At 32.7% G+C, this 18,551-nt stretch overlaps 1 protein-coding gene across 6 annotated transcripts in view; it reads left to right on the plus strand.

The window, feature by feature from the left end:
* Nucleotides 1-1,145: 1,145 nt before the first annotated feature.
* The window catches only part of LOC131079980 (glucose-1-phosphate adenylyltransferase large subunit 3, chloroplastic/amyloplastic), a 225,750-nt gene continuing 208,344 nt past the window's right edge, over nt 1,146-18,551 (plus strand). For 2 of the 6 annotated variants that reach the window (XM_058018035.2, XM_058018036.2), the window contains exons 1-2: nt 1,146-1,295; nt 1,554-1,789. In XM_058018035.2, coding sequence (XP_057874018.2) covers nt 1,565-1,789 — 225 coding nt within the window. In that variant the 5' untranslated portion in view covers nt 1,146-1,295; nt 1,554-1,564. The other 4 variants (XM_058018031.2, XM_058018032.2, XM_058018034.2 and 1 more) reach the window with 4 other exon arrangements.

The following is an 18,551-nucleotide window of genomic DNA, read 5'->3' on the forward strand; positions in this document are numbered from 1 at the left end:
GTTATGAAAGAAGCAGTAGCTTTGAGAATGTTATGTTGGTACTAACCCCCTCCTCACAGCTGGCTGAATTGTAGCCTGGCTAATCTCTTAATTTGACACCTACTTGACTAAAGGGGTCTCAAGCTAAGGGATAGCGAGGCTATAATCCCCCTATAGAGGGTGGTAGGTCATAGATATTTGTTGAATGATCTTTGAAATTATATATGTATACATTGCTACTAATTGTTTGGTGGAGATGTATGCATTAAGATTTTTATAGGTTCGAGGGAGAGGATGGAAAGATAAGGCCCTTAGCACTAAAGATCTCGCCAAGACAGACTGGACTGAGCCTCCAAGGAAAGATTGGCAAAGAAACTTTGTATAGAAACTTTGTGAGAATTGATATGTATATAAAAGTCAGTCTGTAGCCTCAATAGAGGAATTGTAAATAGTACAGATTCTTTGTATTATCTGATCCTGTAAGGGATTTGGGCTAGACCGGAGGCTTTCTTATCTCCATTCTTTCCTACTGGTGCCCACACCGAATGGAGATGTAATATTTATTATAATAAAAATAAATTTGGCCTCGGCCTTTTATCGATCAAAAAAAAAAAAAATAATGGTAGATTTTTTTTCCTAAATATCTTTATTTTTATTATATTTTTATACATCTATTATCTTTGTTTTTAATGTGATTTTTATTTTGGAAATATTTATGTTTATAATTAATATTAAGATTTTGACATGCAAATAAATTAAAAGAGAGAAGTTTTTGTTAACATTAACACATTCACACTATTGCACTCCACCCCTTATTGCCATGTGTGAACATTCATAATCTATTTAAATAAATATATTTTTATACAAAATATTATAAAGAAAATATATCTAAACTAAAAATCACCTTTTAATTAAAAAAACCCCGATCCAATTACAGTTTCCTACCTTTAAATTTTAAATAATGTTTTTTAAAGTGACCAATTACAATCTGTTTGGACCACAAACTCGTGAGTTTTTAGGTAGGGCCTATGGCTGTAGCCTCTCTCAGCCACAAACTCTTTAGAACCAAATCAAATTTATAAATTCAAGGTATTTTTATTATTATTTTAATTTTTAAGTATGAATGAGCTGCATAATCCGTACGATAGTATGAATCAGCTACATATCGATTGGAATCCTTATAGCCGTCCGTTAGAGGCCATCCACGGCTCATATTCAGATAGCGTGGCAGAGCTCAGCATGCGGCGGAAATTAATTTTATATCTTCTCACATATTTTCTCCCCTGCATTCATTCACCGCATCTGCTACAGCACAGGTACTTTGTGGCCAGATTTTCCTCTCCTTTCAAGTTTATTTCTCTTTTTCCTCTGCTTATGTTGAAGAACAAATTCTCCATATTTAAATATCGAATTTCTCTTTTCTTCCTTATGTCAATGATTGACAAATTATCAGAAACTGCTATTTAAATGTCGAATTTCTCTTTCACTTGCTTATTTCCAGGAACAAATTATCATAAATGGCTATTTAATTGTCGAATTTTCGTTTGCTAAGATGTTAATGCTTGTGTTTTCAGAAGATTTCGCAATGGCTGGCGGGCAGATGTGTATAAGAGCCGGAGTAGGGATTAGCGGTGATCACATGGCAGGGGTTCATGGAACCGCGGGGATCATCTTTAAAAGCAGCTTCTTTGGACAGCCTGTCACTTCCGTTTCTACTGTGAGATCGGTAGGAGGCCGGAAGAAGCTTAGCAACTTGGCTCGCAGGGTGCTTTCCATGTCCTTGGCTACTGAAATCGCCAAGCAAAAATTAGTGAGTGGATTCGAACCTTGAACCTACTCTTGTACATTTTTGCCCGCTTTACATTCTATTGCGGAAATAGAAAATAAATTATTGTTATTTTTAAGTTTGAGCTAGTTCATTAGCCTTTTAATGTTTTTACCATAACGCCCGTACAAGGGAAAGCATTTTAGGTTCGATTTTTCCCGCTACTTTTATATTCTGTACCGATAAATTCTTTTCCATTTTCAGCAATCATGTAGATAAGGAATAAGAGCACTTTGAGTAAAAGCTGATGAAACTATAAATTCCTATATGTGCTATCACATAAATAGCTTACATTATACTTTGCTAAATGTAAAGTTCATTTTAGCGTTTTAGGGGAGAGGATTTAGTAGTTGTGCATCTTAATTTTGCATCTCAAAATCTTATGTAAAAATTTCAAATCACTCTTAATTTTTTACAGTAGCTTACTTGGCAACTACTTGGCAAGTCCCCTGCTTATAACTAAGGTTTCAATGCCACATCATCAAATATGGTGCCACATCAGCATGCTTTTTGCCAAGGTGTCCAAAACAACCCCCCCAAAAAGAGATCAATAGGCGTGCAAAAGAGGCCCCAATATTTCTGCAACTGATGTGGCATCACATGATTGATTACTTTTTACAATTAATGGTACATTTCCTAACAATAACAACTTTAAAGTCACAACCATTGATGCGTAAACACAAAAATTGATATTTTATGTTTCAAACTATAGTTTTTATTTGTACTATTATTGGAGCAAAAAGTATCAACAACCCTCACAACAATTCATACATGCTCAACTACCACTGCTCTTCCCCTAGTTGATTTTTGAGATGGATGATTTTTAAGAATAATTATGATTTTTTAGATTGGTTTTTTATATAAAGATTTAATATATTATAATAATTTTATTAAATATTTTAAATGTTTCAATTAATTGTTTCACTATTATTGATCATAAATATGATATTTGCATTTATATATTGTGAACTTAATTATCACATTTAGTTTATTTTTTCTATTTTTAATTATCATTTTTATTTTCTAGAAAGTAAAAATGATCATAGTTTTTGATAAAAAAGCAGCCAAAACTTGAGGGCTGATCCAGAGTACAAAGCAAGTCTCAAAGAGAGCATTATCAGCACATTAACAACAACCAAATGTCACAGTATCAACCAATCCCTATCTTAACTATCAAACTTCAATTAAGGATAAGTTCTTATTAATTTAGGTACAAGACAAGTTGATGAAAGATTCTAAACAAGATTTGGAAGAGAGAATATATATTCTATACTCTGTATCATGAAACACAACACATATGAAGACATACAAATACCAAAATAACTTGTAATAGGTTATTGATTACCATATTTGAAGAAATAAATATGAAGATAAGGAAACTTTTATTTAAAACTCAATGTAGAAGAATAAAACTTTAAAAGCAAAAAAAGCAAAAAATTATTTGATTAAAACCTTAATGTTTTTCATTACTTTCTTATAATATCTCACATTTTTATTTTTGTCTTTATAAATCCTATAATTATTTTGATCTTGTGAACATTATTAAAATTACTTTTATATCATCATTCAAATAACTTTTTCTATCTTTCTCTCTTTTTAATTCTCTCACTAATAATTTCCAAGATTTAGTTTTATGGGAATAGTATAAAAGTATGACTAAGTAATGACATTCATCTTCAATGAGAGAATGCTAATTATAAGTGATAATAAGTTGACTACTCATGACCATTTGACTATTTCAACAAGTCCAAGATCCAGTCATTTGAAAGGTTGTTCTACTTTGGTAACCCCTCTTTTGCCATTTTATTAGTTGGTTTACTATGCATTTACATAATTAAGTAAATTTAGGTTTTTGTATTTCATCTTAGACACCTATCCCCATACTATTTGGTCTCATAGCCCACCTTGTGCTAGTAGGATAGACAATATGCACAAGCATTGCTCTATTTCTCTTAACAACTTTTTATAGCCAATTACTCAACACTTGCCTTACTAAGCATCATTTTGTTTTTATTGAACAAAGCAGTTTACATAATGAAATAACAATCAACTCAAAATGAATTGCAAAAAATGCAAAAAAGTTCCTAGAACAACAACACTATCAACATTGTTCATCATCAATAATTACAACAAGGCATATACAACAACTATTCCTAATAACATTGTAACATACTCTATAAGTTAAGTGATTGAAACTAATATGGGAAAATACATCAATTGTACAAAATAATATAGATGTTGTCTAAAAATTACATTTGGATTTTGAAAAGCTTTTGAAGTTGTCTAAAGAAATGAGTATCATCAGCATGCATTTGAACAAACTGGTGTTTGGTTTGTTCTAAAAGCTTGTTGTAGGTGGCCTTCTTCTCCAGTTGAGAGCACAAGGAAACAAGTTGTAACATAATGTCACAGTAAAATTGTAGCATTTCCACTTCCTGACAAGTAATTTGATTAGAAAAAAAGAAAGATAAAGAGCTACTTTTTAAAATATGAAGTAAGATAGTTTGTCTCATGGAATCATCAATAACATTCTTAGACAATCCAATACTCAAAATTACTTCTTTCCAACTCAACACATAGTTAGGAAAATGTTAAAAAACTGCAAACCATTTCTTTTTAGCCCAAAAATGATCCTAGAATTTATAGGTTTCACACTTTCAAGATGCTGGCAAAAAGGGCAATGAGTTGGAACAATCTTTAAATATCTCAATTTGTCCCCTATAGGCAATTTATGTTGCAAAATTCTCAAATTTAGTATTTGAGCATTTTATTTAGCTTTGGTCTTCAGTATTTGATCACTGAGATTTCTTCATGTTTTCTCTTCAAATTTACAACCCATTTAAAATTCAACTTGGGATTACACTTCGAGTTTGGGAGAAGAGTCAAATAAATCTTGTTCAAAGGAAAAAAGGAAAATGGAGTTTTCCCAAGCCAAAACCAAATCTTTAAAAATATTACATTGAAGAGGAGAGCAAAGTTTCATGAGAAAATTTGCAAGCATTGATGATTTAACAAATGTAAGGAACCCTTTAGATTTTATATCTAATGGAACAATGGCCAAGGCTTTAGACAAGTATGATATGTTTGCCAACATGACTTGAGAGTTACATAATGAAAAAACAATCAACTCAAAATGAATTGCAAGAAATGAAAAAAAACTTCCTAAAACAACAACAACACTATCAACAATGTTCATCATTAGTAATTACAACAAGGCATATACAACAACTATTCCTAATAACATTGTAACATACTCTATAAGTTAAGTGATTGAAACTAACATGAGAAAATACATCAACTGTACAAAATAACATTTGTTGTCTAAAAATTACATTTGGATATTGAAAACCTTCTGAAGTTGTCTAAAGAAATGAGTATAATTAGCATGCATTTGAACGAACTAGTGTTTGGTTTCTTGTAAAAGCTTGTTATAGGTGTCCTTCTTCTCCAACTGAGAGCACAAGGAAACAAGTTGTAACATAATGTCACAGTTGCATCTCCACTTTTAGACTAAGTAAATCTAATTAGAAAAAAAGAAAGATAAAGAGCTACTTTTTAAAACATGAAGCAATATAGTTTGTCTCATGGAATCATCAATAACATTCTTAGGCAATCCAATACTCAAAATTGCTTCTTTCCAACCCAACACATAGTTAGGAAAATGTTAAAAAATTGCAAACCATTTCTTTTTAGCCCAAAAATAATCTTAGAAAATAGGTTTCAAACTTTCCAGATGTTGGCAAAAAGGGCAATGAGTTGGAACAACTCACTGGTAAAACCCCTTCTCACTACTATGTGACAGTAGCTCTAGAATCTTCTATGACTGATTTTACCACTGTGCTTGGACAGTCAACATGTGACCTCTACTCTTCACTGTATTTGTCCTTCAATGGCTGCTATTGTGTATCTCTGAGATGACTGTCTTTGACATGCTCTTCGTTAACTTATCTTTTACTCATGACCTCCATTGATATTTCCCATTGTTGATGATTGCCCCCTAGACTGTACTGTGCGTGCATGCTGCTCATTTTTTAATATCATTTCTCTTTATGAGGATCTCTTGTTAAATATCTCAATATGTCTCCTATAGGCAATTTATGATGCAAAATTTTTGAATTTAATATTTGAGCATTTGATTTAGCTTTGGTCTTCCATATTTGATCGCTAAGATTTCTTCACATTTTCTCTTCCAATTTACAACCCCATTTAAAATTCAACTTGGGATTACACTTTGAGTTTGGAAGAAGAGTCGAATAAATGTTCTTCAAAGGAAAATAGGAAAATGGAAAGCCAATCTTTAAAAACATTACATTAAGAGGAGAGCAAAGTTTCATGAGAAAATCTGCAGGCATCGGTGATTTAACAAATGTAAGGAACCCTTTAGATTTTATATCTAATGGAACAATGGCCAACACTTTAGACAAGTATGATATATTTGCCAACATGACTTGAGAGTTACCAATGAAAATTTGTTCATTCGGGGTGAGGTGTTCAAGTTTGTTGGCATCCTATAGCTTAGATGACTCCTTATCTATATCCTTTGGTAGTAATTTAAATATTGATGAAAATTTTCCTATTAGATCACTAAACCTTTGAATCTTGTTGTTAAATTCCAAATTAACACTAAATTTGTTCCCACCACACTTATCTATCATTCTTCATGTTGGGCCCCTTCTAAAACTAAACAACACTATCTATCTTATTTTTTATGTGATTCTTAAGATAATTCTAAACAAGCCAAAAGTTTTCAGAGTTTGGTATTATATTTTTGAAAACCCATCTCATGTTAAGCTAGCTCTTGGCATCAACGACATCTACAAACAAAACACTAGTTACTCTTTGGGCTTTGTTAATGATGTCATCCATTGATGGGCCTAAAGTGCATGAATTTTTTCTTATGACATATATTTTCCTTAAGATTTCCCTATGATAAGGAAGTTTGAAAGGTTTGATATTTTAGACTCTTCTTATCGCTTTTCTTTCAATAAAGATTGAAGGCACTTTCATTGTCAAGAGTATTTGGAAATCCTTTAATGTAATTAGTTCATTTCATGGGTGATAGATGCCACACTAGTCTTGATTTAAATGATCATAGCTTTTGGTGGTCCTCAATTGTTGGTGATGACATTTGTCCACTCAAGATATTCTAGGGATCGTAGTCTTTTACCTTTTTTAAAAATGCATTAAGATTATGCAAGACTTTATCTCTTGTTGGATGGGATTGCTTGTTCACATTTATAGAGACAATTCTAGCTTCATCCCTCATATTTTTCTTCCATTCTAAGGATTAAAGAGCTTGTGTTAGATGTCATGCTTCATAAGTTTGGTTTTCAATTGCCCTTGAATGCAAATTCACATTTGAATTTTGATAATCCATTAAGGAATTATTCATATTTGATTTTTTTATGGAATTTTTACTCTTCCCTCCATTTTTAACAAGTTAAAAAACTAGAGGGAACTAAAACGATTTCCTACACTTTGGGTTTGTTGTTTCAACCACATTTGTGAGGTTAGGAAACCAAAGTTGGTTCACTTCATGTGATGCTTGTTTTATCAAGGTATTTTGCTAGGTGAAAGACTTCAACGCCCTAGTATTACTTATCCCAAGCGTTTGACATGTGCTTATCCAAAGAAATTAAAGCATTTCATATTTCATATGGACTTGCTCTCATGCCCAAAGTTCTTAGAAGTAAATTCTTAACCTCTTTTACTCCTTTCATCTTTATTTCATTTAATGGTGTATTTTTTGGGGGAAAATTTTCTCATTGGGTAAGATATATATCCATTTTTTATGGCACTTGTTTAGATATTTGAAAATTTAAAAATTATGAAATTTTCAATAATAACCTTATATTTCTTAAGGTATTGATACTAGGAAGAAATCTCATGTCATCATCCAACCATTTTTCATATATATATTTAGAAGATTTTCAACACCTATATGACTTCTTAATCATTAGGACAATGCAATTTTCACCATGATTCATGTGTTACAAAATCTCCTTCTTACTATCTCTTTGGCTATATAAAATTGACAATAATGTAGTGATTCTCATGGTCATCCACATTTTATGAATTTTACCCTCCTCAACAAGGAAGTAGAACTCTAGTGGACCCATGCTGAAAGACCTCTATGATTTCTCTACTTTCTTGATGGACCTGTTTGTTGGTGTAATTAATTATTATTGCACCTTATATTGACTTTAGTAATTATTATTTATTTACTTGAGTAAATTAGGAAATAAGAGCACATGTCATCTCCTTGATTGATTGGAGCACATGTCACCTCTACCTCATCTAACTCCTTGATTGATTATAGTTCACTGTCATGTCTTATTCATCTTGATGAATTCGCATAACATCTTTGCTCCTATAATCAAGATTTAGTCCTTCGAGCAACTTCTCTTCTTTAGAGGATGCTTGCCACCTTGACTTATGATCATTGATCCTATTTATTGTAGTTCATTTCTTTTATTTCATACCTTGAATATAAAAAATACAAATGGGTGATCCCACAATACCGGGTTACACTTTTTGGTACATCCAGATTTTTGCTAAAATCACACATTTTTTAGAAAATAAAATGATTTAAACCTTGAGAGATCCCATTTGAATTGATTAATTAAAGAGAGTTAGATCAACGTCTCTTGGATAGAACCTCTCTACTCTTAAATCATACTTGCAACGAAGTCTCCTTCACACCTATCAAAATGCTGACAAAAAAACACTTTTACATTAGCTTTTGGGGGGTCAAATAAATTCATTTAGAAGTTTTGTTTTGTAAGTATGTAGTCCTTATTATAAGGTTTCCAAAAAGTATAATTTTTAATATATTTAATTTCATTAATATATTTATTTTTTATTTCTTATGAATGTAGGTTTTTCATCGAACATTAAGGATTGTGTTTCACACGTGGAAAAATTGAAAAATATAGAATTTTTTTTGTGAAATATATCTTGTACCTAGGTATTGCTATCCTAATTTCAACACAAAAGAAGTTAATTCAAATGCATACAAAAAAGTTATGCATTACGGAATACACCTTTGTCCAAATTATAATTACTTTGACTTAAAAAATTAACTAAAAAAATATGTGTAACAAAAAATTATTAAAAAATATCCGTTGGGTAGATATTGGTGTGACAAATCTATATGTTAAAAATTAGAATTTCATTCTTCTTATAAAAAATGTTATGCACTACATAGTAAATGTCATTTTTGAAAAACGTTGATTACTATAAATGATAAGTTATTAAAAGTTACGTAAAAATATAGATAATTCATTTCTAATTTTTTAAAAAGAAATATATTTAGAATCTACATGAAAAATCTCACAAATCAACTGAGTTTACTTCATTTACAAAATTTTAATGGTTTAGCTGCAATAATTGTTAGAAAGTGAAAATTTGACACAAAATGCTGATTTTAGTATCAATTTTGACCAAAAAGTGTAACCCAATATTATGGGATCACTCAAATATTGGAACTATATCGTTCTTGTATTTTAGTTGCTAATGAATTTATGTTTTTAGGTGATCTAAGAATTGTATGTTCTACTTTTTGCCTAAATGAAACACTCAAAACCAACACTTTTCAGTATGTTTCTATTTTTGTCAATTATAGGGAACAAATGGTCAAGAATTTAAGAGTGATATATACTAATGAATTGTATATGTTTATATTTAGATTTAATCTATAATTTTTTTAAGTTTGAAAGGTTTATTTGTATCACTTTTTATTTTTTACCTTTTTCTATTATTTTTATGGAGTGAAATTATTCCATAATGCATAACTTTGAGGACAAAGAAACAATTTTCGTGATTTATTAGAATTAGATCATTAGCTCCAATGTCTAGTCATGAATAATATTTGATAATTTTTTATTAATAATTATATTTACTATTTTTTTTCAAATTAGTACTAAAAAAGAATTCAAACCCATATTATTCTGTCACATCTCTCTTAATATATTTGTCAAATGTTTTTTTTTTCATTTTTCATTGAAATGAGTACATCTATATGGAGTAGTGTGCATTTTTTGATATTTTTTGAACAATGTTTGTTATCTTTCCTAGTGCCTTGAAAAGAGGTAATTGTTTTAATGGACTTACATTTATTATATATTTTTATTGATAACCTACAATCACAGGGGTTGTTCTCTTTTCTATTAGCCATATAAATTAAAAGTTTTACAATATCAAGACATATTCTAACAAGCCACAATAATTATGGGACGGACAAAAACCTTTATTAAATATTATTTTGAAAGACAAACTAAAATCAAAGTTAAACAAAAAGCTCCTACAACAACTATTCATAATTATCAACTTCTAAGCACTATGAAAACCTTCATTTGTCTACCTCTTCCTCCAAGCTCTTTGAGATTAGTGAGATTAGCCAAGAAAAACCCTCTATTGTCACAATCCCCATAGATTTATTTGTAAATTCCACACCTCTAGCCACCGTCTTCCTCCACCTTAGAGCCTCATTCTAGTGATTTTTGGTTCACAAATGAACACCATTGCACATCGGAGTTCTCATCTTTCACCTTCCAAATGTCTTTAGGAAATGTCACACCAACCCCATGATAGGCCACCAACAACATAACATCCAAACCTCCAAGAAAATGGCTTCTAATAAAAGAGGTAATTACCTTGATCATGTCTTTTGCCTCTCCTAAATCCAATATTATTGCAGCATACATGGAGGATAAATTTGTATTTACTTAAAACCCATGATCAACCTCCAAGGATTCATCCCCTAGTACCCATTAAACAACAAAGAGAAGCATACTACTATGGGATTTAAAAGTTTATTTCAACCTCAGCTCTAGAACCTTCTCTACGAATGACATTTACCTTAAATCAGACACAAACCTAACATGTGTATCCATGATTGAAATCCATATAACTACATTAAATGAGTGAGATGCCATAAAAACCATCCTACTCATGCAATTTATTAAATTAAATTGATCCACTTAGAGATTTTTCGTAATCCAAAACCTCCATTTGCCATGAATGTGATGAAAGTCCATTGTAAGTTAAACAAGTTGCAATCCAAATCCATCATGTTGAAATATTTTCAATAATCCTATAATTAATCTTATCTCCAATGGAACGTTCAATAATGATTTTTTGATGAAGGTTATGTGTTTACCTCCTTGGTAATTGTGAGTTCCTCCTTTTCTTCAACTGCCAAATCAACAAGTATGTCCACTCTCTATTGATCTCACAATATACATGGTTTAGCATGAAGTCCTCCAAGGATCCTAATAAGGACATGGCTAGCGTTATAAATATTTTGATCTTCCAATTCTATGAAGATTTAGCTTTTATTCCATTACTAACAATAGTTGAGTCACCTTTGATAACAATTCTCCTTAGACATTGATTAATGTATAATTCAAGATCTATTAATATTAGAGATTGCATCTAAGGCCTCATTGTTAGATCAAAGTTTGAGTTTTTATGAACCACCAAATGCCACCACACTATTTGAATCTCTTACTAAACATCTTTTTGTTGATGTACTGATGTTCTAAGTTAGAAGCCTTATTAAAAATCATTTTAAATCACCCCTCCAGAGGAATAATCCATTTGGATTTTACTCTTTTACAAAGGTATTCATCTCCCCCAAACCCATTAAAGGGGGGAACAATAAGTTGATGCTAGTTTTCAATCAATCATTTATCCCACTTTTCCCTTTTGAGGAGATAGATCTATTTGAATAATTGGTGACTTCCATATTTGAAATTTCAACCTTGTCCAAGAAGGCATTTAAAGATAGCATTTCATCCTAAAATGTTCTTCTATTTCTCTCTTTCCATAATTCCCAAATCAAAATACATGGACTGATAATCCACAAGAGAATGTCACCTACTTCAAGATCAGTCATCCTTTGACAAGACTTAGAATGTCATTTAGGAGAGCACTCTACCAGCCTAGATGAATGGATAAACATTGCCGACATTCATGAGCAAACTAAAAAATAAAGCATAATGTGATCAACTAACTCCTCATTGTCCCTACAGAGAGGGCATCTTGAGGGACCATTGAAACACTACATCTTAAAATGCTAGCAGTATTAAATTTATTTTGCAAGGCAACCCATGCACAATGCCCACCCTTAGTTAAACAAAATTTATTCCATCAATGATGTGAACATCGTGAGTTTCTACTACTACATAGCCAACTTTGGTTGAATAATCTCCTAAATTTGAACGATTCCATCTAATAACATCTTGGGCATTTGAGATCCAAATGCTCTATTCATATAATATCTCCTTTAATCTTACAACTATTTCCATCTTGATCAGTAGATGGAGTAGATGGTGTCGCATAGTCATCCACAACTAATTGTCATATATCAAATCCACGAGCCATCAAATAAGTACACTCTCTTATACTCCATAATGCATCAAATAAGGCTTTCCATGTAGAATTATGTGTGCATCTTGTATTCTAATTTGCTAGATCTTACTTGTGTGGATATTTTGATTATTGCTTATGATTGCTAAAGTTATAAATAAAAAAATTTGTTATACCGATTCACTCCCCCCCCCTTAGTATAAGTGTGTGTGTGTTTTCTTCAAGCCAACTTTGGTTGAATAATCCCCCAACTTTGAACAATTCCATCTAATAACATATTGAGCAATTGAGATCCAAATTCTCTTTTCATATAACATCTCCTTTAACCTTACAACTTCGATCTCAAGGGTCCTAAGGCCACTAAATACCTTCCAAATCTAGCCTTCTATACCCACTCTAGACACCTAAACTAGTTAATTTGCCACATAAATCCCCCAATGCTAAAATGAAATTTTCTTAGAATGATTGAAAATACTATAGGAGTCCTAGATGGGGCAACCTATAATGCCCTCTTCTCCTTATCACATGGACATTCACGAGGTTGGCCTATTATTTGACCCTCGTAGGCCAATGTGTTGATTAGAGGGTCGATTTGGTGAATACAGATGGCTTCACATTTTTATTTCTACATGGTTTTGATGAGATTGCATGTATGATGTTATAATTGCACTTTATAACATAATATTATTTTTATTTAATAATTAAAGTGCAATTAAATAATTAAAAGTGTAAAAAGAGAATATGAGTTAGTTAGAGAAGAATCTTCTAGAAGGAACCAATCATGTGGAGAAATAAGGACAAATAGAGGGGTTTGGTTCATTGTGCATCATTGGTGATTTGACATCTTCTCTTGTATCGTGGTTGTAGGAGCCTAGGGTTTCTGTAGATTGATGATCATCGGGAATGGTACCTCCCTTTGATTGCATAAACTGAGGAGGTGAGAGATCCTCCGAAGGGTTGCTTAAGAGTGAAGGATTTAGCAATCTTTCACATTGGAGCTCATCAAGTTACAACACTAGCTATGGTGATTAGTTTGAAGTCACTTTCAGTTTCATAGTATTTTGATGATCTTTTGTGCTAGCATTTTGAGAGGTGTTGGACGATCTTTGTAGAAGCATTTTGGGGGAGTTTGCAGGTGTTACATCAGATCTGAGACAAAATCGTGCTCCCACTACCATACCCACAATTTTAATCATTCTTCATCATTGAAGCATCGAATCCTATGTTTGAGGCCAACGATATTTTTGATGGAATAAAGCGATTCTTTTTGAAGACAATTTGAGGGAGATATTGTGGAAGACTCAGCGATATATCAGCTTGAATTAAATTCGTACTAGACAACCTCTATCCTTCGATTTTTCTCATCTCACCTTTGGGGTATCAAATTTCCTCAATAAGAATAGCGCTACATTGGTGAAGGGAAGGCGATCATTTTAGGAGAAGATTGAAGGTGTTTGCAGTTGATCTTAACTCATGATCAGACCGTCATGGGTAGCAGCAGGGGCGATTTGTCAAGGAGGGTAAATTGACTCATTGAAGGCTCCCTAGTCCGTGATATTGCTTGCTTCTTCAGGGCGCTATAATCCAGATTCATTTGTCATTAAAATATCCATTGTAATATTAGTTTGTATATTGAGTCTTTTGCTGTCATATGCCTTCAGACAATCTAAAAACTGGTCACTGTTATTAGTCAATGTGTTTTGGTATAAGTTGGCCAATGTAATGAGCATATGACTTCGAAATAAAGGAGATATAAGGTTGTATATCATTCACATGTTCTTATATAATTGCATGCCAACTATTTGTCCAAATGTCAGTCTGTTGTAGGTATGTATCTGAGTGTCTAAATTGGTATTGAATTATAAAATCTAGTAGAATATGCTTCCTTGATAATTGTCTTATCAATCAGAGGTCTTCTCTAGCCGATCTTGCATAATAAATGTGTTTGTTAAACTCCGAACCGATCTGAAAGTTTCTGAGACACACATGAACATAACACGCAGAAATATAAAACGCATAACACGCAGATTGGAAAGACAACTGTTAGCAAATATCCCTTGTATTTCGGTCAATACACTGCTGGGGATATTACACAACCTCCATGAATCCTCTCAAAGGAAAGAAAATCTCCCATCTCCTAAGTGAGAAAATCTAAAATAAATATTTCTACAAGGAAGAAAAATGCCAAACACTTGAACCCTTTGGAAGATTTGAGACCATCAAAATTCTAGATGTATCTTGTAAGTCTAAATATATTTTCTCACTAATCAAGACCACTTTAGATCTAGTTTAGAATAAATATTCCAAATTAACATCTCTCTAATGACCTTATTTTATGATGCCTAATTCCTCAATCCAACTCCTCCAGAGTCCAAACTCCTTTGGCTTGCAATTAGTATTCCAAACAATTAATGAGATATTATTCTCCTTATAGGCCTCTTGCCTGAAAAAAAACTCTCATATTTTGTTCAAGCTTATTCTTAGTTTGAGTTTATGTGAAGCTACACACACCACTACACCATTAAAATCTCTTACTATACATCTTGCCCTTAACATACCAAGTTTTCCTTTAGAGGCTCCATTAAAATTGAATTTAAACCATCTCTTTTCAAGATTGTGTTAGACAAATATGATACCGGGAGTAAACTGAGAGAGGGGGGTGAATCAGTTTACCATCAGAAATCAGAACTTATGCATATCAAAACCATTAAACCGGAGCACAAAGGAACCAACACAATGAAGAATATAACATGAAAGCACAATACACACAACACCAATATTTTGACGTGGAAAACCCCGTAAAGGGAAAAATCACGGTGGGAAACCCTACCCACAATCAGATAATACTTCTGCAACAGTATGTGAAATTACAATGGGGATTGCACTTGCAATCAGACCAATCGCCTATAGCTCATTGCTCATCGCAAAAAGAAGTCTCACTGACTTACAAAAACATTAGACTACAATCCAGAAAGAATGAACTGTGAAAGTAGCATCTCCTAATACTTGATATAGTTCCGATTAAGCACAAATGTCTGCCCTACAATACAAAACCTTCACCGAATGATATATCACTTGTTCGCACATAAACCTTCCTCTGATAATGCAGACATAACCATCGATCCCATTCATGTATCGATATACAAATTACATGAATAAGTCACCTATAAATATAGATCATCAACCTTATTGACAAGGTCGACTAAACCCTAAACCCATAAACCCATAATAACAAAAATTAAATTACACGGTATCACCGGGCCAATATTATGACATATCATGGACCTAAATCAAGTAACCAAACAATTCCATCCGTTGGAAATTCTGCTAAGACCAAAATCCAACACGCTTCATCAACTGGTAGAAACCCTTAGTGAAGTAACATAGAAAGTCTAACCGGATCCAAATAGGACCACCATAACAACACACCAACCAATGCAAAGTCACCAAACACTCGCAATATGATCAAGAAACACCTTCAACATGATAGAAACTGATTCCATAAGCTGGACCAAAATCGTTTGACCAAAACACCAAATATATCTTACCGGTAAAGCTAACTGGTACCAGGAAATACCAACCGGGAACATAAGCGATAATTATCAGAGCACCAAAACATGAACCAACAGAATATGGCAAACAAATAACCATCCATAGTAATCATCCAAAACCGATTCCAGAGATCTGATCATACCGGATCAAAATCATAACCAAAACCAAGATGATCACCAAGACTAAACCGAGATAGGTCCAACCGAGATAACCTCCAACTAGGATATAGTGTTGACATCAATGACAACATTTAACCAAATCTAGCATATTGCCAACAGATTGTCCATTTGGATTTTTCTCTATATGAAGGGAATGATCTCCTCCCCCAACCCCATTAATGGGGGGAACAATAAGTCCATGCCAATTTTTGTTGAACCCAAGGTAGGACTGAGAGTGGGGGTGAATCAGTCTAAACCAAAATTAATGCAACACATAAACAATTGATCAACAACACAAATCCAACATATCAACACCAAGATTTTCTATGTGGAAAACCCAAACAGTGAAAAACCATGGTGAGCACCTACCCACAAAATATATCCACTATGTATATCATATTACAATGAAGGAGCTCATTGCTCTAGACTTGCAGACCAATGCTAACTGCTCTTGGGGCAAGATACAAAAAGACTTGCAAACCTGATGCTAACTACAACTGGGCAAGATACAATGAATTGATTTGAAAAGAAGGATCTCCTAATCATGAAGTTGTCCTTGAATTTTGCATCAAGCGACCAACATCAACTCACACTACTTTGATCTCTTCTGTCAACACATAGTTTTCCACCACAATCTCAAACAACTTGCATATCATTCGAACACAACTCTTCTTCTATGCTTTTCACCGAATTTTGTTGATTGTCTTCACATCACACACTTCTTCTCATCCCTTTTCTATGGACAACTCAATCACATACATTCTTTTTATACAAGATAGATCATTAAAATCTGAACCAAGTTGACCTAAAACAAAAATATATCTTCTAGACCAAAAACACACACGTTGATCCACTCCAGGAGAAAGAGGGGACCAAAACACATCTTTCTAAGTCCAATCCACCGATCCACAAACACCAAAACAAAAACCTCAACATTCCAATATGTAGCTTATCCATATAGACAATTAACTGGCCAAAACATATTCTCCAATGCAAATAACTCTAAACCAGATCTCCACACGCTATAGTGAGACCCATAACACATTGAATTACCTTCCGCAATTTTTTATCGTATCCAAACCAAAAGGGAGGTTTAACATAGACTATACCGCAACCAGTAATGAAATATACCACAACATTCAGAGAACACAAAGATATTTCTGGACCACAAAACTAACATATCCACAATGCCAAAAACATAACCAAAGAGGATAACAATACCAAGCAACATCAACAACACTTCTCAGACTTGAACACTTCCAGAATAACTAATAGAATAACTGCAACACCAATGCAGCAAGATACCTTTGCACCACATACTTTCCAGACCAACAACTATCCAGAACAACAAGTTTGACATCAATGACAACCACAACAACACATACTTCCAACAATTTTTAACCATATAATTGTCCCATTCGTGAACACCTTCCCTTCTGAGGAGAGAGATCTATTCAGATTATTGACAACTTCCACAGTTGAAATTTTATCTTATCTTAGAAAGGGAGTTAAAGATAACACTTTATCTTGAAATGTTCTCCTATTTCTCTTTTTCCATCCCCCAAATCAAAATGGATGGACTAATAATCCACCATCATGAGAATGCCACCAACATCTTCAAGATTGGTCAACCTTTGAAATGAAATAGAATGTAGTTTGGGAGAGTACTCTTCTAGTGCAAATGAGCACATAACCAAATTTTGAGCATTTATGAGCAAACTAATGACCAAGTACAATGTGATCAATTAATTCCTCCTTTTCCCTAGAAAGGGAATATCTTGATAAAATTTAAGAAGGTACATTCACATTTTATCATGAAAAACATCTTTTTAGTTCTTCTTATAATAATCAATAGCCAAAATTTTATTTTACAAGGTATACCATGCAAAAAACCTATCCTTAGGTAAGTAAACACAATTTACTCCAACAAAGATATATTGGAAAATCAATCCAAATATTATGAGTTTTCATCAATGCATAGCTAATTTTGGCTTAGTAATCCTCCTGACTTCAAACCTTGACTTTGAACAATTCCATCTACTAACATCTTGGTTAGTTGAGATCCAAATTCTCCTTTTCAACATCTCCTTTAACCATATAGCTTCAATCGTAGGGGTCCCAATGCCACATACTCCTTCCAAATATAGACTTCAATACCTATTCTTCAAACCTAAACCACATTATTTGCCACACCTATAATGTTGACATAAAATTACTTAGAATGATTAAAAATAGCATAGGATTCTAAGATGAGGTTGTAATGTCCCCATTTAATAAAATAATTCAATAAATTGGCTAAAGAGGTGTGTAATCCAACAGGTCACTTTGTTTATAAAAAGTGAAATATTACCTTTTATTAAAAAGTAAAATATTTTAAAAGTGACTTGATTAGAAATGAAGTAGGGAAAAAGAAATAAAAAATAAATTTATTTTCCCTCATATGGGGTGGCCAACTTACGGAAGTAAAAAATTATTTAAAAATAGTAAATGTTTCCTTTTTCTCTAGAACCTTCCACAAGGTCTAAATATAATTACTTCATCTTCATTTTAGAGGCATCATTGAGTTTATCTCTTCTTGTGGAAAATTTTCTTGTTGGCTGTAACTTGGTTCCAACTTCATTCCAAGGATGAAAACCCTTGTGAATTTGGAGAGTTGGACAAAAACC

Source organism: Cryptomeria japonica, chromosome 10 (genome assembly GCF_030272615.1).
Source record: "Cryptomeria japonica chromosome 10, Sugi_1.0, whole genome shotgun sequence".
NCBI classification, from domain to species: domain Eukaryota; kingdom Viridiplantae; phylum Streptophyta; class Pinopsida; order Cupressales; family Cupressaceae; genus Cryptomeria; species Cryptomeria japonica.